The sequence below is a fragment of the Oncorhynchus gorbuscha genome, linkage group LG18 (assembly GCF_021184085.1).
Source record: "Oncorhynchus gorbuscha isolate QuinsamMale2020 ecotype Even-year linkage group LG18, OgorEven_v1.0, whole genome shotgun sequence".
NCBI classification, from domain to species: domain Eukaryota; kingdom Metazoa; phylum Chordata; class Actinopteri; order Salmoniformes; family Salmonidae; genus Oncorhynchus; species Oncorhynchus gorbuscha.
The window spans coordinates 73,149,589-73,172,920 of NC_060190.1; the positions used below are offsets into that span (position 1 = coordinate 73,149,589).

Here is a 23,332-nt window from a genome sequence, read left to right on the forward strand (position 1 = left end):
GTCCTGGGACAGATAGGGGCCAGTTGAAACTGGAGACAGCATGGCCAGGTGGACTGGGGACAGCAAGGGTCATCACAGATGGGGCATGGAGGGCTCAGTCCAGAGAGAGAGAGGAGAGATGGATAGATTCTCATGGACAGATTCTCCTGGATAGATTCTCCTGGATAGATTCTCCTGGATAGATTCTCCTGGATAGATTCTTGTGGATAGATTCTCATGGATAGATTCTCCTGGATAGATTCTCCTGGATAGATTCTCATGGTTAAATTCTCATGGACAGATTCTCCTGGATAGATTCTCATGGATAGATTCTCCTGGATAGATTCTCCTGGATAGATTCTCATGGTTAAATTCTCATGGACAGATTCTCCTGGATAGATTCTCATGGATAGATTCTCCTGGATAGATTATCATGGTTAAATTCTCATGGACAGATTCTCCTGGATAGATTCTCATGGATAGATTCTCATTGATAGATTCTCATTGATAGATTCTCATGGATAGATTCTCATTGATAGATTCTCATGGATAGATTCTCCTGGATAGATTCTTGTGGATAGATTCTCCTGGATAGATTCTCCTGGATAGATTCTTGTGGATAGATTCTCCTGGATAGATTCTCATTGATAGATTCTCATGGATAGATTCTCCTGGATAGATTCTCATGGATAGATTCTCATGGATAGATTCTCATGGATAGATTCTCCTGGATAGATTCTCATTGATAGATTCTCATGGATAGATTCTCCTGGATAGATTCTCATGGATAGATTCTCATTGATAGATTCTCATGGATAGATTCTCATTGATAGATTCTCATTGATAGATTCTCATGGATAGATTCTCCTGGATAGATTCTCATGGATAGATTCTCATTGATAGATTCTCATGGATAGATTCTCCTGGATAGATTCTCATTGATAGATTCTCATGGATAGATTCTCATTGATAGATTCTCATGGATAGATTCTCCTGGATAGATTCTTGTGGATAGATTCTCATGGATAGATTCTCCTGGATAGATTCTTGTGGATAGATTCTCCTGGATAGATTCTCATGGATAGATTCTTGTGGATAGATTCTCATGGATAGATTCTCCTGGATAGATTCTCATGGATAGATTCTTGTGGATAGATTCTCATGGATAGATTCTCCTGGATAGATTCTCATGGATAGATTATTGTGGATAGATTCTCATGGATAGATTCTCCTGGATAGATTCTCATGGATAGATTATTGTGGATAGATTCTCATGGATAGATTCTCCTGGATAGATTATTGTGGATAGATTCTCATGGATAGATTCTCCTGGATAGATTATTGTGGATAGATTCTCCTGGATAGATTCTCATTGATAGATTCTCATGGATAGATTCTCCTGGATAGATTATTGTGGATAGATTCTCCTGGATAGATTCTCCTGGATAGATTCTCCTGGATAGATTCTCATGGACAGATTCTCCTGGATAGATTCTCATGGATAGATTCTCATGGATAGATTATCATGGTTAAATTCTCATGGACAGATTCTCCTGGATAGATTCTCATGGATAGATTCTCCTGGATAGATTCTCCTGGATAGGTTCTCCTGGATAGATTCTCCTGGATAGATTCTTGTGGATAGATTCTCATGGATAGATTCTCATGGATAGATTCTCATGGATAGATTCTCATGGATAGATTCTCATGGATAGATTCTCATGGATAGATTCTCAGGGATAGATTCTTGTGGATAGATTCTCATGGATAGATTCTCATGGACAGATTCTTGTGGATAGATTCTCATGGATAGATTCTCATGGATAGATTCTCATGGATAGATTTCTCAGATTCTTGTGGATAGATTCTCGAGGATAGATTCTCGTGGATAGATTCTTGTGGATAGATTCTCGAGGATAGATTCTCGTGGATAGATTCTTGTGGATAGATTCTCGAGGATAGATTCTCGTGGATAGATTCTTGTGGATAGATTCTCATGGATAGATTCTCATGGATAGATTCGAGGATAGATTCTCATGGACAGATTCTTGTGGATAGATTCTCAGGGATAGATTCTCCTGGATAGATTCTCAGGGATAGATTCTCAGGGATAGATTCTCCTGGATAAATTCTCAGGGATAGATTCTTGTGGATAGATTCTCGAGGATAGATTCTCATGGACAGATTCTTGTGGATAGATTCTCGAGGATAGATTCTCGTGGATAGATTCTCAGGGATAGATTCTTGTGGATAGATTCTCGAGGATAGATTCTCCTGGATAGATTCTCCTGGATAGATTCTCCTGGATAGATTCTTGTGGATAGATTCTCATGGATAGATTCTCCTGGATAGATTCTCCTGGATAGATTCTCATGGTTAAATTCTCATGGACAGATTCTCCTGGATAGATTCTCATGGATAGATTCTCCTGGATAGATTCTCCTGGATAGATTCTCATGGTTAAATTCTCATGGACAGATTCTCCTGGATAGATTCTCATGGATAGATTCTCCTGGATAGATTATCATGGTTAAATTCTCATGGACAGATTCTCCTGGATAGATTCTCATGGATAGATTCTCATTGATAGATTCTCATTGATAGATTCTCATGGATAGATTCTCATTGATAGATTCTCATGGATAGATTCTCCTGGATAGATTCTTGTGGATAGATTCTCCTGGATAGATTCTCCTGGATAGATTCTTGTGGATAGATTCTCCTGGATAGATTCTCATTGATAGATTCTCATGGATAGATTCTCCTGGATAGATTCTCATGGATAGATTCTCATGGATAGATTCTCATGGATAGATTCTCCTGGATAGATTCTCATTGATAGATTCTCATGGATAGATTCTCCTGGATAGATTCTCATGGATAGATTCTCATTGATAGATTCTCATGGATAGATTCTCATTGATAGATTCTCATTGATAGATTCTCATGGATAGATTCTCCTGGATAGATTCTCATGGATAGATTCTCATTGATAGATTCTCATGGATAGATTCTCTGGATAGATTCTCATTGATAGATTCTCATTGATAGATTCTCATTGATAGATTCTCATGGATAGATTCTCCTGGATAGATTCTTGTGGATAGATTCTCATGGATAGATTCTCCTGGATAGATTCTTGTGGATAGATTCTCCTGGATAGATTCTCATGGATAGATTCTTGTGGATAGATTCTCATGGATAGATTCTCCTGGATAGATTCTCATGGATAGATTCTTGTGGATAGATTCTCATGGATAGATTCTCCTGGATAGATTCTCCTGGATAGATTCTCCTGGATAGATTCTCATGGATAGATTCTCCTGGATAGATTCTCATGGATAGATTATTGTGGATAGATTCTCATGGATAGATTCTCCTGGATAGATTATTGTGGATAGATTCTCATGGATAGATTCTCCTGGATAGATTATTGTGGATAGATTCTCCTGGATAGATTCTCATTGATAGATTCTCATGGATAGATTCTCCTGGATAGATTATTGTGGATAGATTCTCGTGGATAGATTCTTGTGGATAGATTCTCATGGATAGATTCTCATGGATAGATTCGAGGATAGATTCTCATCAGATTCTTGTGGATAGATTCTCATGGATAGATTCTCCTGGATAGATTCTCAGGGATAGATTCTGGATAGATTCTCCTGGATAAATTCTGGATAGATTCTTGTGGATAGATTCTGTGGATAGATTCTCATGGACAGATTCTTGTGGATAGATTTCGAGGATAGATTCTCGTGGATAGATTCTCAGGGATAGATTCTTGTGGATAGATTCTCCTGGATAGATTCTCCTGGATAGATTCTCCTGGATAGATTCTCCTGGATAGATTCTTGTGGATAGATTCTCATGGATAGATTCTCCTGGATAGATTCTCCTGGATAGATTCTCATGGTTAAATTCTCATGGACAGATTCTCCTGGATAGATTCTCATGGATAGATTCTCCTGGATGATTCTCCTGGATAGATTCTCATGGTTAAATTCTCATGGACAGATTCTCCTGGATAGATTCTCATGGATAGATTCTCCTGGATAGATTATCATGGTTAAATTCTCATGGACAGATTCTCCTGGATAGATTCTCATGGATAGATTCTCATTGATAGATTCTCATTGATAGATTCTCTGGATAGATTCTCATTGATAGATTCTCATGGATAGATTCTCCTGGATAGATTCTTGTGGATAGATTCTCCTGGATAGATTCTCCTGGATAGATTCTTGTGGATAGATTCTCCTGGATAGATTCTCATTGATAGATTCTCATGGATAGATTCTCCTGGATAGATTCTCATGGATAGATTCTCATGGATAGATTCTCATGGATAGATTCTCCTGGATAGATTCTCATTGATAGATTCTCATGGATAGATTCTCCTGGATAGATTCTCATGGATAGATTCTCATTGATAGATTCTCATGGATAGATTCTCATTGATAGATTCTCATTGATAGATTCTCATGGATAGATTCTCCTGGATAGATTCTCATGGATAGATTCTCATTGATAGATTCTCATGGATAGATTCTCCTGGATAGATTCTCATTGATAGATTCTCATGGATAGATTCTCATTGATAGATTCTCATGGATAGATTCTCCTGGATAGATTCTTGTGGATAGATTCTCATGGATAGATTCTCCTGGATAGATTCTTGTGGATAGATTCTCCTGGATAGATTCTCATGGATAGATTCTTGTGGATAGATTCTCATGGATAGATTCTCCTGGATAGATTCTCATGGATAGATTCTTGTGGATAGATTCTCATGGATAGATTCTCCTGGATAGATTCTCATGGATAGATTCTTGTGGATAGATTCTCATGGATAGATTCTCCTGGATAGATTCTCATGGATAGATTATTGTGGATAGATTCTCATGGATAGATTCTCCTGGATAGATTATTGTGGATAGATTCTCATGGATAGATTCTCCTGGATAGATTATTGTGGATAGATTCTCCTGGATAGATTCTCATGGATAGATTCTCCTGGATAGATTATTGTGGATGGATAGATTCTCCTGGATAGATTCTCCTGGATAGATTCTCATGGATAGATTCTCTGGATAGATTCTCATGGATAGATTCTCATGGATAGATTAGGATAGATTCTCCTGGATAGATTCTCATGGATAGATTCTCCTGGATAGATTCTCCTGGATAGGTTCTCCTGGATAGATTCTCCTGGATAGATTCTTGTGGATAGATTCTCATGGATAGATTCTCATGGATAGATTCTCATGGATAGATTCTCATGGATAGATTCTCATGGATAGATTCTCATGGATAGATTCTCAGGGATAGATTCTTGTGGATAGATTCTCATGGATAGATTCTCATGGACAGATTCTTGTGGATAGATTCTCATGGATAGATTCTCATGGATAGATTCTCATGGATAGATTCTCATGGACAGATTCTTGTGGATAGATTCTCGAGGATAGATTCTCGAGGATAGATTCTCGTGGATAGATTCTCATGGATAGATTCGAGGATAGATTCTCATGGACAGATTCTTGTGGATAGATTCTCAGGGATAGATTCTCCTGGATAGATTCTCAGGGATAGATTCTCATGGATAGATTCTCCTGGATAGATTCTCAGGGATAGATTCTTGTGGATAGATTCTCGAGGATAGATTCTCATGGACAGATTCTTGTGGATAGATTCTCGAGGATAGATTCTCGTGGATAGATTCTCAGGGATAGATTCTTGTGGATAGATTCTCGAGGATAGATTCTCATGGACAGATTCTTGTGGATAGATTCTCGAGGATAGATTCTCGTGGATAGATTCTTGTGGATAGATTCTCGAGGATAGATTCTCGAGGATAGATTCTCGTGGGTAGATTCTTGTGGATAGATTCTCGTGGATAGATTCTCGAGGATAGATTCTCGTGGATAGATTCTTGTGGATAGATTCTCATGGACAGATTCCCGTGGACAGATTCTCGTGAACAGATTCTCGTGAACAGGTGAGAATCTGCCAAGGTCCACATAGAATGTGATTCCCAGCAGCAGTAATTCCTGTTTTTTATTTTTTGTCATTGATTATTTGGACAAATCAGGATTGGACAAAGGCGGTGCTTAAACTGGTGCTGTGATTTTTAAGCCTATATGGATGATAAACGGGTTGGCACTTGATACAGTTCTTTTCAATTGCTAACATGCATTGGTCAAAACTGAAGTCATATGGTCAAAACTGCAGTCACATGGTCAAAACTGAAGTCACATGGTCAAAACTGAAGTCACATGGTCAAAACTGCAGTCACATGGTCAAAACTGCAGTCACATGGTCAAAACTGCAGTCACATGGTCAAAACTGCAGTCACATGGTCAAAACTGCAGTCACATGGTCAAAACTGCAGTCACATGGTCAAAACTCTTCACACATTTAGCGAAACAGAAGTGTATGTGGACCAAACTGTAAATCATTTTTCATTGTTTTCACACAAAATGCATTCAATGACCACATTCTCCAAAATCCATGAACTATTTTGTCATTCATATTCCATCACCTGTAAAACTATATATTTGCAGCACGTTTTCAAATGCAAACGCACTGTTTCCAAAACTGTTAAAAACACATTCAAAATAGAATGATGGCCAATGTCGTACCTTTCTGCAGTTACCAGACTGAAACACAGAACATTTCAGCGGAATATTTAATAACTCCGAACACAGCTGATTGTAGCTGTTAGCCGACCCAAGTGTCCTGTTTTTAGTCTCGTTACCAAACAGACAAAGGAGGACGACTTTAGAATGATTTTGTCTGGAAACATGGACCAAGGAAGACAGGTTGGTGGGGAAAGAAGAGTGTCAGGGAGAGGGAGACAGGTTGGTGGGGAGAGAAGAGTGGTAGGGAGAGGGAGACAGGTTGGTGGGGAGAGAAGAGTGTCAGGGAGAGGGAGACAGGTTGGTGGGGAGAGAAGAGTGTCAGGGAGAGGGAGACAGGTTGGTGGGGAGAGAAGAGTGTCAGGGAGAGGGAGACAGGTTGGTGGGGAGAGAAGAGTGGCAGGGAGAGGGAGACAGGTTGGTGGGGAGAGAAGAGAGTCAGGGAGAGGGAGACAGGTTGGTGGGGAGAGAAGAGTGGCAGGGAGAGGGAGACAGGTTGGTGGGGAGAGAAGAGTGGCAGGGAGAGGGAGACAGGTTGGTGGGGAGAGAAGAGAGTCAGGGAGAGGGAGACAGGTTGGTGGGGAGAGAAGAGTGGCAGGGAGAGGGAGACAGGTTGGTGGGGAGAGAAGAGTGGCAGGGAGAGGGAGACAGGTTGGTGGGGAGAGAAGAGTGGCAGGGAGAGGGAGACAGGTTGGTGGGGAGAGAAGAGTGTCAGGGAGAGGGAGACAGGTTGGTGGGGAGAGAAGAGTGGCAGGGAGAGGGAGACAGGTTGGTGGGGAGAGAAGAGAGTCAGGGAGAGGGAGACAGGTTGGTGGGGAGAGAAGAGTGGCAGGGAGAGGGAGACAGGTTGGTGGGGAGAGAAGAGTGTCAGGGAGAGGGAGACAGGTTGGTGGGGAGAGAAGAGTGTCAGGGAGAGGGAGACAGGTTGGTGGGGAGAGAAGAGTGGGGAGAGGGAGACAGGTTGGTGGGGAGAGAAGAGTGTCAGGGAGAGGGAGACAGGTTGGTGGGGGAGAAGAGAGTCAGGGAGAGGGAGACAGGTTGGTGGGGAGAGAAGAGAGGCAGGGAGAGGGAGACAGGTTGGTGGGGAGAGAAGAGAGGCAGGGAGAGGGAGACAGGTTGGTGGGGAGAGAAGAGTGGCAGGTTGGTGGGAGAGAGTGAGAGGGAGACAGGTTGGTGGGGAGAGAAGAGTGGCAGGGAGAGAGAGACAGGTTGGTGGGGAGAGAAGAGAGTCAGGGAGAGGGAGACAGGTTGGTGGGGAGAGAAGAGTGGGGCAGGGAGAGGGAGACAGGTTGGTGGGGGAGAGAGTGACAGGGAGAGGGAGACAGGTTGGGAGGAGAGAAGAGACAGGGAGGGGGAGACAGGTTGGTGGGGAGAGAAGAGTGGCAGGGAGAGGGAGACAGGTTGGTGTGGGGAAGAGTGTCAGGGAGAGGGAGAAGAGAGAAGAGGGAGGGAGAGGGAGACAGGTTGGTGGGGAGAGAAGAGAGGCAGGGAGAGGGAGACAGGTTGGTGGGGAGAGAAGAGTGACAGGGAGAGGGAGACAGGTTGGTGGGGAGAGAAGAGTGACAGGGAGAGGGAGACAGGTTGGTGGGGAGAGAAGAGTGACAGGGAGAGGGAGACAGCGTGGAGGACAAAGGAGAGGAAGAACAAGAGCGGTGGTCTCTGATGAGATGAGGGACACAATTATTGACCATGTTGTAAACCATGGTCTCTCTTTGAGAGAGGCCGGTTTAATTCTGCAACAAAATCTGCAGGTTTCAACAGTTTCATCAACAGTACAAATATTCCGGCAAAACTACAGGTGAGATGTGCATCATTCAATGCTAATTGAACTACATATTACAGTATAATACAGTACATGTATGTTCACATTTTACATGTACTGACATTTTGAAATATATTGATTGTTTTGTGTTTTTCAGTAGGATCCAAAGGTAGCCTCCCACAGGAGGGAGAGGCAAAATATTATCAGATGCGCAGCCACAATGTCAAAATTGACTCTATCGTAAACATTCATGAAAACAAAAACAAAAATTTGTGCCATGATAAAGATGTGAAAACAGGAATTTACTAACTTTCACAAGATAATTTTACTTCTGGGTAACCCGAGATTAGATTTGGACAACAATAGGTCTGTGTCATTCTGCTAACGTGTGTGGTGTGTGGTGTGTGCGTGTGTGTACCTTGCCGTTCTTGGGCAGTATTATGGTTCGTGAGTGGCTGAGCTGCTCCGTCCCATGATGCAGTAGGGCAGAATGACGTCGTTGGACAACCCCCTGAGACTCTCCTGTTCTGAAAGCTGTGGTGCTGATGGTGTTGGAGGAAACTGCTCTCTGCATGCTCTACAAGGCAGGAAGCACAGAGAGGGGTGGAGGGGTGGAGGGGGGCAAGTCAGCTACTCTGTGTGTGTCAATGGAGGCTTCTGAGGGGAGGACGGCTCATAATAATGGGTGGAATGAAGTGGGTGAAATGATATTGGGGTGGCAGCGTAGCCTAGTGGTTAGAGTGTTGGACTAGTAACTGGAAGGTTGCGAGTTCAAACCCCCGAGCTGACAAGGTACAAATCTGTCGTTCTGCCCCTGAACAGGCAGTTAACCCACTGTTCCTAGGCCGTCATTGAAAATAAGAATGTGTTCTTAACTGACTTGCCTGGTTAAATAAAGGTAAAATAAAAAAAATAAAAAAATATCAAACACAGGAAAACCATATTTTTTTAAAAAAAAAAATACATTCCATTAGCTCCATTTCAGCCATTATTAGAGGATTGATTCTGATAGCACCATTGGAGAAATGTGTTTACGTAGATATAATTGTTCTGTTGTTTTATTGTTAAAAACTTTTAGTTCCTTGTTTTGTCACAAGGAAGTTATTTCCCCTGTACACATTCTCATTCATCTCTACATTCCATTCTAATGTCACCTGACCCAACTCCCGGCCACTGTCAGCAATCTGCCCACCGTACAGGAAGTCTGAAGAGAGCTGGAACATAGATAAAAAAGAAGAGGAAGAATTATTTATTTCCTTACTGTTCATTTTGTCTTTTGCTTCACTACAAAGGCTAATTACAGCAAACACTGGCCTAGAATGACCCAACACATTACGCAACACTACGAGGCATTCATAGATTTTCTTTCCAAACATGTCAGCTAATATTAGTATTTCTTAGGATCCACATTAGCTGATCCTGGGGCGGCAGCGTAGCCTAGTGGTTAGAGCGTTGGACTAGTAACCAGAAGGTTGCAAGTTCAAACCCCCCGAGCTGACAAGTTACAAGGTTCTGCCCCTGAACAAGGCAGTTAACCCACTGTTCCTAGGCCGTCATTGAAAATAAGAATTTGTTCTTAACTGACTTGCCTAGTTAAATAAAGGTACAAATAAAAATCACCCCCATAGTGAAAAGCACAGATATTTACATTTTTATCACAGCTGAAGTCTATAACTCATTGAAGTGTATATGGTTGTAACAAACTGGTACACATAGACGTACAGTCAGTCAGTCATACTAGTCTGTTATCCACAAACTGTGAAGATGCAACCTCCAACGTGAGACTACACTCAGAGGAACAAAAGGGTTCTTTGCTTGTCAACATAGGAGAACCCCTTTTTTGGTTCCAGCTAGAACCATTTTGAGTTCCATGTTGAATCCTCTGCGGAAAGGGTTCTACACGGAACCAAAAAGGGTTCTACGGAACCAAAAGGGGTTCTGCACGGAACCAAAAAGGGTTCTACACGGAACCAAAAAGGGTTCTACACGGAACCAAAAAGGGTTCTACACAGAACCAAAAAGGGTTCTGCACGGAACCAAAAAGGGTTCTGCACAGAACCAAAAAGGGTTCTACACGGAACCAAAAAAAGTGTTCTTCAAAGGGTTGTTGAGGATTTATGTTATTCTCTAATAACAGACCCCAAAGCAAATCAGGGGGAGGAAAATAGGTTTCTTTGAAGAGGACAAATCATGCAGGGAGTTAGATGGTCATTCTTCCCTTCAGCGATGCTCTCTGTGATGCTCTCTCAGTGATGCTCTCTCAGCGATGCTCTCTCAGTGATTCACTCCTGTGGTTCTCTCCAGTCATTCTCTCCACAGAACAAAGGGATAGCGTGTCGTTTTATAACCCAGCCCTTAGCCTGTGGTTGACCAATTAGAATTCCTTGCAATAAAACTAGCCAATGGGCAAAGACCAAGTATCCTATTTCAGAATACATATTCCTCCCATGTCTGAACCATTAATCAATCATTCCCTTTTACAGAAAAAAAACACTATTACCCTTAATCGTTACTCTATCGACTTCTCGTCCTTTTAACCTCTCGTCCTCTGTCTCTGCGTTGTGTTTTTATCTGTTACATATTCCCACAGGGTTACCCTTTGGGAACAGCCCAAAAAACCAAACATTTTAGGTTCTAGATAGGACCTTTTTCTACAAGAGTGTTTAAGCTAAATGAGAAAGATACAGTAGCTAGTTCTGTCTTACACTCCCTCTCTCACACACCCACACAAGAAGAAAAACTGAACTTACAGCCACTCTGTTCATCAGTAGCCTTTATATCAACCGTTTCAGAGTCCAGATCAAAACAAAGCTAAACTATTAAACGGATGTTTCCTTGGTAGTCGATAGGAGAGCCAGTTCACGCCACTGTCCTCTGTAGTGCACCTTCCTGACACACACACACACACACCTTTTCATCTGAGGAACCACAACCCCAAATCCACTTGTGTCTCTCCTTCTCTCTCGCTCTGTCACAGCATAAACTTCCTCTTTCTATATGCAACCTTACGCTAACACTATCAGCATGTACCATCACTCTCACTTGGCACAACCAGGAAGCCATGTGAAGGAAGCCCTGTGAAGGAAGGCATGTGAAGGAAGGCATGTGAAGGAAGGCATGTGAAGGAAGCCCTGTGAAGGAAGCCCTGTGAAGGAAGGCATGTGAAGGAAGGCATGTGAAGGAAGGCATGTGAAGGAAGGCATGTGAAGGAAGGCATGTGAAGGAAGGCATGTGAAGGAAGGCATGTGAAGGAAGCCCTGTGAAGGAAGGCATGTGAAGGAAGCCTAGAATGAGAGGCGGCATCCCAAATGGCAGTCTTGGCTCTGGTCTAAATTAGAGCACTATAGGGAATATGGTCTGAAGTAGAGCACTATATAGGGAATATGGTCTAAAGTAGTGCACTATGAGGGAATAGGGTCTAAAGTAGTGCACTATATAGGGAATATGGTCTAAAGTAGTGCACTATATAGGGAATATGGTCTGAAAGTAGTGCACTATGTAGGGAATATGGTATAAAGTAGTGCACTATGTAGGGAATAGGGTCTAAAGTAGTGCACTATATAGGGAATAGGGTCTAAAGTAGTGCACTATGTAGGGAATAGGGTCTAAAGTAGTGCACTATGTAGGGAATAGGGTCTAAAGTAGTGCACTATATAGGGAACGGGGAGCTGTTTGAGACGTACCCAGAGATATTATCATGTCAACAATATAACAGCACTAACAGTAACAACAAGGACAACAGTAATCATTATCTACAGACTCTTGTTATCTTAGTTTCGTAGTTACGATGGTGACACTAGCACTATAGGTCAGTCGGGGTGGAAGTTGCATGAAGCCCAGACACAATCTCTACTTTACAACACTGTGTGGTTATTCCTGTAAGTAGCTGTTGTAATTGCTCGTTGTTACACTGTACGACCCACAGTTCCTATTCACCTGGCACAATGTAGAATGGACAGGCGTACGGGGTATGGATTTAGCTCCAGCTTGCCCTCTGATAAAGTAGGTAGAATTTGAACTATCCAACACTATCATGTTATTTGTTATGTTATGTTACTATCAGATCTCCACAAGCCCTAGCGTGTCAGGGCTCGTTTCTGGGCCGTGCCAAAGTGTTACCGTGCCAACCTGTGAAGTCTTGGTGTTCATAAAGCTCTGGTTCAGTGTCTGGGTAACTGTCCCAGTCTACGTTAAATAAACACGCATCAACTTTTTAATATTATTATCTTCTTTAAAAAAATGTAAAAACGTTTTTACCAGACAAGTCAGTAAAGAACAAATTCTTATTTTCAATGACGGCCCAGGAACAGGAGAGATTAATAGGAGGAACAGGAGAGATTAATAGGAGGAACAGGAGAGATTAAGAGGAGGAACAGGAGAGATTAAGAGGAGGAACAGGAGAGATTAAGAGGAGGAACAGGAGAGATTAAGAGGAGGCACAGGAGAGATTAAGAGGAGGCACAGGAGAGATTAAGAGGAGGAACAGGAGAGATTAAGAGGAGGCACAGGAGAGATTAAGAGGAGGAACAGGAGAGATTAAGAGGAGGAACAGGAGAGATTAATAGGAGGAACAGGAGAGATCAAGAGGAGGAACAGGAGAGATCAAGAGGAGGAACAGTAGAGATTAAGAGGAGGAACAGGAGAGATTAAGAGGAGGAACAGTAGAGATTAAGAGGAGGAACAGGAGAGATAAATAGAAGGAACAGGAGAGATTAATAGGAGGAACAGGAGAGATTAATAGGAGGAACAGGAGAGATTAAGAGGAGGAACAGGAGAGATTAAGAGGAGGAACAGGAGAGATTAAGAGGAGGAACAGGAGAGATTAAGAGGAGGAACAGGAGAGATTAAGAGGAGGACAGGAGAGATTAAGAGGAGGAACAGGAGAGATTAAGAGGAGGAACAGGAGAGATTAAGAGGAGGAACAGGAGAGATTAAGAGGAGGCACAGGAGAGATTAAGAGGAGGAACAGGAGAGATCAAGAGGAGGAACAGGAGAGATCAAGAGGAGGAACAGGAGAGATCAAGAGGAGGAACAGGAGAGATCAAGAGGAGGAACAGTAGAGATTAAGAGGAGGAACAGGAGAGATTAAGAGGAGGAACAGTAGAGATTAAGAGGAGGAACAGGAGAGATAAATAGAAGGAACAGGAGAGATTAAGAGGAGGCACAGGAGAGATTAAGAGGAGGAACAGGAGAGATTAAGAGGAGGAACAGTAGAGATTAAGAGGAGGAACAGGAGAGATTAAGAGGAGGAACAGTAGAGATTAAGAGGAGGAACAGTAGAGATTAAGAGGAGGAACAGTAGAGATTAAGAGGAGGAACAGGATAGATTAATAGGAGGAACAGGAGAGATTAAGAGGAGGCACAGGAGAGATTAAGAGGAGGAACGGGAGAGATTAAGAGGAGGAACATGAGAGATTAATAGGAGGAACAGGAGAGATTAAGAGGAGGCACAGGAGAGATTAAGAGGAGGAACAGTAGAGATTAAGAGGAGGAACAGGAGAGATTAAGAAGAGGAACAGGAGAGATTAATAGGAGGAACAGGAGAGATTAAGAGGAGGCACAGGAGAGATTAAGAGGAGGAACAGTAGAGATTAAGAGGAGGAACAGGAGAGATAAATAGAAGGAACAGGAGAGATTAAAAGGAGGCACAGGAGAGATTAAGAGGAGGAACAGGAGAGATTAAGAGGAGGAACAGTAGAGATTAAGAGGAGGAACAGGAGAGATTAAGAGGAGGAACAGGAGAGATTAAGAGGAGGAACAGTAGAGATTAAGAGGAGGAACAGGAGAGATTAAGAAGAGGAACAGGAGAGATTAATAGGAGGAACAGGAGAGATTAAGAGGAGGAACAGTAGAGATTAAGAGGAGGAACAGGAGAGATTAAGAAGAGGAACAGGAGAGATTAATAGGAGGAACAGGAGAGATTAATAGGAGGAACAGGAGAGATTAAGAGGAGGAACAGTAGAGATTAAGAGGAGGAACAGGAGAGATTAAGAGGAGGAACAGGAGAGATTAAGAGGAGTCCACAGACTATTCACGAAGTAAGGAAGCAAATACCTGAATAGATTATTTTGTGTGTAGGCTACATCTCACCTATTTTATTAGTTTATGGACACGAGGTTGACAACATTAGCGACACAATCACATTACAACTCTTCATTAAATCCTGGGGGGGCTGTAGGTGGACCTACCCTGTTCATGTTACCATTCTCTGTGCCTGGGATTGGGAGAGACAGGTGGTTGGCGTCCCTGGGGATTGTCTGTGGTTGCATTGGACGAGCCTATAGCAAGGAAGAGAGTATGGGTGTTAGTTTGAAAGCACATCTGATTGACTATTTCTCATTGCTGGCAACATTTAAAAAAGGGTTGATAAAAAGACTCAACTATCCCTGAAAATAGTTGTACTGTTGAATTTAACATAGGACTCTGTGTTCTGTATGTCTGTAAATTAACATAGGACCCTGTGTTCTGTATGTCTGTAAATTAACATAGGACCCTGTGTTCTGTATATCTGTAAATTAACCCTGTGTTCTGTATGTCTGTAAATTAACATAGGACCCTGTGTTCTGTATATCTGTAAATTAACCCTGTGTTCTGTATGTCTGTAAATTAACATAGGACCCTGTGTTCTGTATGTCTGTAAATTAACATAGGACCCTGTGTTCTGTATGTCTGTAAATTAACATAGGACTCTGTGTTCTGTATGTCTGTAAATTAACATAGGACCCTGTGTTCTGTATGTCTGTAAATTAACATAGGACTCTGTGTTCTGTATGTCTGTAAATTAACCCTGTGTTCTGTCTGTAAATTAACATAGGACTGTGTTCTGTGTTGTCTGTAAATTAACATAGGACCCTGTGTTCTGTATGTCTGTAGATTAACATAGGACCCTGTGTTCTGTATGTCTGTAAATTAACATAGGACTCTGTGTTCTGTATGTCTGTAGATTAACATAGGACCCTGTGTTCTGTATGTCTGTAAATTAACATAGGACTCTGTGTTCTGTATGTCTGTAAATTAACCCTGTGTTCTGTATGTCTGTAAATTAACATAGGACTCTGTGTTCTGTATATCTGTAAATTAACATAGGACTCTGTGTTCTGTATGTCTGTAAATTAACATAGGACTCTGTGTTCTGTATATCTGTAAATTAACATAGGACTCTGTGTTCTGTATATCTGTAAATTAACATAGGACCCTGTGTTCTGTATATCTGTAAATTAACATAGGACTCTGTGTTCTGTATGTCTGTAAATTAACATAGGACTCTGTGTTCTGTTCTGTAAATTAACATAGGATGTTCTGTCTGTAAATTAACATAGGAAATCTGTAAATTAACATAGGACTCTGTGTTCTGTATGTCTGTAAATTAACATAGGACTCTGTGTTCTGTATGTCTGTAAATTAACATAGGACTCTGTGTTCTGTATGTCTGTAAATTAACATAGGACTCTGTGTTCTGTATGTCTGTAAATTAACATAGGACTCTGTGTTCTGTATGTCTGTAAATTAACATAGGACTCTGTGTTCTGTATGTCTGTAAATTAACATATGTCTGTAAATTAACATAGGACTCTGTGTTCTGTATGTCTGTAAATTAACATAGGACTCTGTGTTCTGTATGTCTGTAAATTAACATAGGACTCTGTGTTCTGTATGTCTGTAAATTAACATAGGACTCTGTGTTCTGTATGTCTGTAAATTAACATAGGACTGTGTTCTGTATATCCCTGTTGCAGTGGCTTGTGAAAGTATTCACCCCCCTTGGCATTTTTCCTATTTTGTTGCCGTACAACCTGGAATTAAAACTGATTTTTTTTTTTTTGGAGGGGGGGGTTGTATCATTTGATTTACACAACATACCTACCACTTTGAAGATGCAAAATATTTTGTGGGGTGAAATAAGACAAAAAAACAGAGTAGTTATGCACGCTCAAGTTTTCACCAGTTTTCACAAAGGCAAGACTTTGTAGAGACACCGTTTGCAGCAATTACAGCTGCAAGTCTCTATAAGCCTGGGATTTTTGCCCATTCTTCAAGGCAAAACTGCTCCAGCTCCTTTAAGTTGGATGGGTTCTACTGGTGTACAGCAATCTTTAAGTCATACCACAGATTCTCAATGGGATTGAAGTCTAGGCTTTGACTAGGCCATTCCAAGACAGTTAAATGTTTACCCTTAAACCACTCCAGTGTTCCTTAAGCAGTATGCTTAGGATCATTGTTTTATTATGTTTCTGAAATGTTTTACCTTTATTTAACCAGGCAAGTCAGTTAACAACAAATTCTTATTTTCAATGACGGCCTAGGAACAGTGTGTTAACTGCCTGTTCATGAGAAGAATGACAGATTTGTACCTTGTCAGCTTGTGGGTTTGAACTTGCAACCTTCCGGTTAATAGTCCAACACTCTAACCACTAGGCTACCCTGCCACCCTATTGTCCTGCTGGAAGGTGAACCTCCGTCCCAGTCTCAAATCTAAGACTGAAACAGGTTTCCCTCAAGAATTTCCCTGTATTTAGCTCCATCCATCATTCCTTCAATTCTGACCAGTTTCCCCAGTCCCTGACGATGAAAAACATCCCCACAGCATGATGCGGGGTGATAATAATAATAATAATAATATATGCCATTTAGCAGACGCTTTTATCCAAAGCGACTTGGGTTTGCACCAGACATAGCATTTTCCTTGATGGCCAAAAAGCTCAATTTTAGTCTCATCTAACCCAAGTACCTTCTTCCATATGTTTGGGGAGTCTCCCACATGCCTTTTGGTGAACACCAAACGTGTTTGGGGAGTCTCCCACATGCTTATTCTTTTCTTTAAGTAATGTCTTTTTCTGGCCACTCTTCTGTAAAGCCCAGCTCTGTGGAGTGTACGGCTTAAAGTGGTCCTATGGACAGATACTCCAATCTCCACTGTGGGGCTTTGCAGCTCCTTCAGGGTTATCTTTAGTCTATTTGTTGTCTCTCTGATTCATGCCCTCTTTGTCTGGAGGGTTTTGGTGGGCGGCCCTCTCTTGGCAGGTTTGTTGTGGTGCCATATTCTTTCCATTTTTTAATAATGGATTTAATGGTGCTCTGTGGGATGTTCAAAGTTTCTGATATTTTTTTATAACCCAACCCTGATCTGTACTTCTCCACAACTTTGTCCCTGACCTGTTTGGAGAGCTCCTTGGTCTTCATGGTGCCACTTTCTTTGTGGTGCCCCTTGCTTAGTGGTGTTGCAGACTCTGGGGCCTTTCAGAACAGGTATATATCATGTGATAGATCATGTGACACTTACATTGCAAACAGGTGGACTTTAGTTAACTAATTATGTGACTTCTGAAGGTAATTTGTTGCACCAGATCTTATTTAGGGGGTGAATATGTACATATACACACACCACTTTTCTGTTCGTTTAAATTACAGGTTGTAACGCAACAAAATAGGAAAAATGCCAAGGAGGGGGGGGGGGTGAATACATTTTCAAGGCGCTGTATGTCTGTTACCCATTCACGGGCTCTGCGGGGTGGTTTCCAGGACCTCTCCTTGGTAACGGTGTTGACATAGAAGCATCGCCCCGTGGAGGGGTCCGAATACTGCTCCCAGAGGTCCAGCACCTTTCAGGGGTACAATGGAAATATGTGTTGGACTTTTTTTGTGTCTTTTTTTGTGTCTTCCTCAATAGCTTTATGCATGAACGTCATCTTTGCTATGCGAGTGTATTTATATTGTTTGAAAGGATTATATTAGCTAGTTTAAGTTAGGAAAACATGGCATTTCCATCGCCAACGGCCTTCATCAGAATCAAACTGAATCAAATAAAATGACCTGCATGGGTCGCTGGCCGGGGGCGGGGCTGGGGGGCTCCACTTGGCTCCGCCTCTTCACCTGGTGGATGGAGGAGTATAGTGTAGACTCCAGGAGAGACTGCTGCTGGGAAATGTAGGACTGGGGAGACACCTGGTGGGGAGAGAGAGGAGGTTATACTGTATAAGGTCAATAACATGTTACATGAGGTTGGACACAGTTTGATGGGGAAATGTCAGGTTAGGGTGTGTGTGTGTGTGTGTGTGTGTGTGTGTGTGTGTGTGTGTGTGTGTGTGTGTGTGTGTGTGTGTGTGTGTGTGTGTGTGTGTGTGTGTGTGTGTGTGTGTGTGTGTGTGTGTGTGTGTGTGTGTGTGTGTGTGTGTGTGTGTGTGTGTGTGTGTGTTATACAGTATATTATAGTCTACAGGTCGCATGTGCCACTCAGCCCCAGCTGTCATTAGTAGAATGACTATAGTTACATAACATGGGGACAAAGCTGCATCGTATAGCCTCATCACTACAGCTTTCATGGAAAGATGATTTTCCATCACGGCTTTACTTTTCAATCTATTTCAGTGCAACAGATGGCCTCCTATAGCCTACATTATCTTATTTACCAGTCAGGTCACTAGAGGGACTAGTCAGGTCACTGGTGCATGTAAATGTTTTCTACAAGCCCAGTCCTCTCTGACTACATGTTGAGGTGGACCGGTATATATCTTTCTCTCAGTTTCTGTTATTCTCTCTCTCTTTCTGTCGTTTTCTTTGTTTTCCATTTCTCTCTCTTTCACTCTGTGTTTCTGCGTCGCTCTCTCTCTTTCCCTCGCTCTCTCACTGTTTACTGTTGAAGCCACATCCTCTTCTGTTTGTGGTTCTTCTTGACTGCCCACTGACACACATGCGCACAGACAGAGAGACAGAAAGACAGAGAGACAGAGAGACAGAGAGACAGAGAGACAGAGAGAGAGACAGAGAGACAGCAGCACTGGGGCAAATAATACATTGCACTCACCTGAGACCAAACTAGTTTGGTAATAAATAAATATTTATTTTATTTTTTATTGAACCTTTATTTAACTGGGCAAGTCAGTTAAGAACACATTCTTCTTGACAATGATGGCCTATCCTGGCAAAACCCGGACGACGTTGGGCCAATTGTGCGCCACCCTATGGGACTCCCAATCGCGGCCAAATGTGACGCAGCCTGGATTCGAACCAGGTACTGTAATGACGCTTCTTGCACTGAGATGCAGTGACTTAGACCACCCAAACTGATTTGCTAATAGTTTGGTAATAAATAAACTTGATTGATAATAAATAAATAAACTAGTTGGTAGTAAATAAACTAGTTAGGTAATAAATAAACTAGTTGGTAATAAATAAACTATTTGGTAATAAATAAACTAGTTGGTAATAAATAAACTATTTAGGTAATAAATAAACTAGTTAGGTAATAAATAAACTAGTTGGTAATAAATAAACTAGTTGGTAATAAATAAACTAGTTGGTAATAAATAAACTAGTTGGTAGTAAATAAACTATTTACGTAATAAATAAACTAGTTGGTAATAAATAAACTAGTTGGTAATAAATAAACTAGTTGGTAGTAAATAAACTAGTTGGTAATAAATAAACTAGTTGGTAATAAATAAACTAGTTGGTAATAAATAAACTAGTTGGTAGTAAATAAACTAGTTGGTAATAAATAAACTAGTTGGTAGTAAATAAACTAGTTGGTAGTAAATAAACTAGTTGGTAATAAATAAACTAGTTGGTAATAAATAAACTAGTTGGTAGTAAATAAACTAGTTGGTAATAAATAAACTAGTTGGTAATAAATAAACTAGTTGGTAATAAATAAACTAGTTGGTAGTAAATAAACTATTTACGTAATAAATAAACTAGTTGGTAGTAAATAAACTAGTTGGTAATAAATAAACTAGTTGGTAGTAAATAAACTAGTTGGTAATAAATAAACTAGTTGGTAATAAATAAACTAGTTGGTAATAAATAAACTAGTTGGTAATAAATAAACTAGTTGGTAATAAATAAACTAGTTGGTAATAAATAAACTAGTCAGGTAATAAATAAACTAGTTGGTAATAAATAAACTAGTTGGTAATAAATAAACTAGTTGGTAATAAATAAACTAGTAGGTAATAAATAAACTAGTTGGTAATAAATAAACTAGTTGGTAATAAATAAACTATTTAGGTAATAAATAAACTAGTTAGGTAATAAATAAACTAGTTGGTAATAAATAAACTAGTTGGTAATAAATAAACTAGTTGGTAATAAATAAACTAGTTGGTAATAAATAAACTAGTTGGTAGTAAATAAACTATTTACGTAATAAATAAACTAGTTGGTAATAAATAAACTAGTTGGTAATAAATAAACTAGTTGGTAGTAAATAAACTAGTTGGTAATAAATAAACTAGTTGGTAATAAATAAACTAGTTGGTAGTAAATAAACTATTTACGTAATAAATAAACTAGTTGGTAATAAATAAACTAGTTGGTAATAAATAACCTAGTTGGTAATAAATAACCTAGTTGGTAATAAATAAACTAGTTGGTAATAAATAAACTAGTTGGTAATAAATAAACTAGTTGGTAATAAATAAACTAGTTAGGTAATAAATAAACTAGTCAGGTAATAAATAAACTAGTTGGTAATAAATAAACTAGTTGGTAATAAATAAACTAGTTAGGTAATGAATAAACTAGTTGGTAATAAATAAACTAGTAGGTAATAAATAAACTAGTTGGTAATAAATAAACTAGTTGGTAATAAATAAACTAGTTGGTAATAAATAAACTAGTCAGGTAATAAATAAACCAGTGTGGTTGTCACAATCGTCGTAATGATTAGACCAAGGCGCAGCATGGTATATGGGTACATTCTTATTTAATTAAAGAATGAAACACTCAATAAACTCACAAAATAACGAAACGTGAAGCCATACAAACGAGTGCTGACAGGCAACGACACATAGACAAGATCCCACAAACACCAAAGGGAAATGGCTGCCTAAATATGATCCCCAATCAGAAACAACAATAAACAGCTGCCTCTGATTGGGAACCATATCAGGCCACCTAGACCTACAAAAACTCTAGACATACCAATCACCTACAAAACCCTCGACATACAAAAAACCATCGACACTTCAAAAACTAGCGGTCACACCCTGACCTAACTAAAATATAAAGAAAACAGAGATATCTCAGGTCAGGGCGTGACAGTGGTAATAAATAAACCAGTTTGCAAAAAAATTATAAATAAACTAGTTTGGTAATAAATAAATAAACATTTTATAAAATCACATAATACTGCGTTTCTATAAATACTACAAGTACCTACCTACATATCTACCTCAATGACCTCGTTCCCCTGCACATCGACTCGGTACAACTAGTGCCTGTATATAGACGTTATTTCACTGTTAGTCTACACCTGTTGTTTATGAAGCATTTCACTGTTAGTCTACACCTGTTGTTTACGACCAGCCAGGGAGCATTTCACTGTTAGTCTACACCTGTTGTTTACGACCAGCCAGGGAGCATTTCACTGTTAGTCTACACCTGTTGTTTACGACCAGCCAGGGAGCATTATACTCAGTCTACACCTGTTGTTTATGACCAGCCAGGGAGCATTTCACTGTTAGTCTACACCTGTTGTTTATGACCAGCCAGGGAGCATTTCACTGTTAGTCTACACCTGTTGTTTATGACCAGCCAGGGAGCATTTCACTGTTAGTCTACACCTGTTGTTTATGACCAGCCAGGGAGCATTTCACTGTTAGTCTACACCTGTTGTTTATGACCAGCCAGGGAGCATTTCACTGTTAGTCTACACCTGTTGTTTATGACCAGCCAGGGAGCATTTCACTGTTAGTCTACACCTGTTGTTTATGACCAGCCAGGGAGCATTTCACTGTTAGTCTACACCTGTTGTTTACGAAGCATGTGGCGAAAACAATTGTATTTGATTTTTACCTACTAATGGAGGCTGGATTCAAGTTCAAGACAATGTCATTGTTCACTCAGGTGCTTCTACACCTGCATTGCTTGCTGTTCGGGGTTTTAGGCTGTGTTTCTGTACAGCACTTTGAGATATCAGCTGATGTACGAAGGGCTTTATAAATACATTTGATTTGATAATGATGTAATGAATATAACATACCAGATGACCACTATGATGTAATGAATAGAACATACCAGATGACCACTATGATGTAATGAATAGAACATACCAGATGACCACTATGCTGTAATGTATAGAACATACCAGATGACCACTATGCTGTAGGCATCAAACACACACACACATTTATCTGGGCCATTCTGGGAGATGACAGCACATTTATCTGGGCCATTCTGGGAGATGACAGCACATTTATCTGGGCCATTCTGGGAGATGACAGCACATTTATCTGGGCCATTCTGGGAGATGACAGCACAGTTATCTGGGCCATTCTGGGAGATGACAGCACATCTATCTGGGCCATTCTGGGAGATGACAGCACATCTATCTGGGCCATTCTGGGAGATGACAGCACATTTATCTGGGCCATTCTGGGAGATGACAGGACATTTATCTGGGCCATTCTGGGAGATGACAGGACATTTATCTGGGCCATTCTGGGAGATGACAGGACATTTATCTGGGCCATTCTGGGAGATGGCAGGAACGTTTATTGTGGCTTATATTAAGACAGCATTAAAATTCTAATGTGAGGAATGTTCTATGAGCTGGGCTTCGTCCCAAATGGTACCCTATACCCTATTTAGTGCACTAGTTTTGACTAAGGTCCATAGGGCTCATAGGGCTTGGGTCAAAAGTAGCACACTGTATAGGGATAGGATGCCATTTGGGATGAAGCCCAATGTCTTTGAGGTGGTGTTGTGGCCAATGCTCCTCAAACCACACAGCTGTTTTGTGTGTGTGTGTGTGTGTGTGTGTGAGGGAGGGAGGGAGGGAGGGAGGGAGGGAGGGGAGGGAGGGAGGGAGGGAGGGAGGGAGGGAGAAAGGCCCTCTGAGAGAGAGATGGAGGGAGGGAGGGAGGCCCTCTGAGGAGGGAGGGAGGAGAAAGGCCCTCAGAGAGAGAGATGGAGGGAGGTAGAAAGGCCCCTCAGAGAGAGAGAGAGATGGGGG

General features: G+C 41.0%; 1 protein-coding gene across 4 annotated transcripts in view; it reads right to left on the reverse strand.

Annotated features, from left to right (window-relative positions):
• arhgap9 (Rho GTPase activating protein 9) overlaps positions 1-23,332 on the reverse strand; it is a 74,807-nt gene that overhangs the window by 18,048 nt on the left and 33,427 nt on the right. For 3 of the 4 annotated variants that reach the window (XM_046311247.1, XM_046311245.1, XM_046311244.1), the window contains exons 6-10: positions 18,193-18,324; positions 17,871-17,981; positions 14,571-14,660; positions 9,537-9,596; positions 8,801-8,959 (exon numbers count right to left, since the gene is read on the reverse strand). In XM_046311247.1, the coding sequence (XP_046167203.1) occupies positions 8,801-8,959; positions 9,537-9,596; positions 14,571-14,660; positions 17,871-17,981; positions 18,193-18,324 (552 nt within the window). The remainder of the gene's footprint in view (positions 1-8,800; positions 8,960-9,536; positions 9,597-14,570; positions 14,661-17,870; positions 17,982-18,192; positions 18,325-23,332) is intronic. The other variant, XM_046311246.1, reaches the window with a different exon arrangement.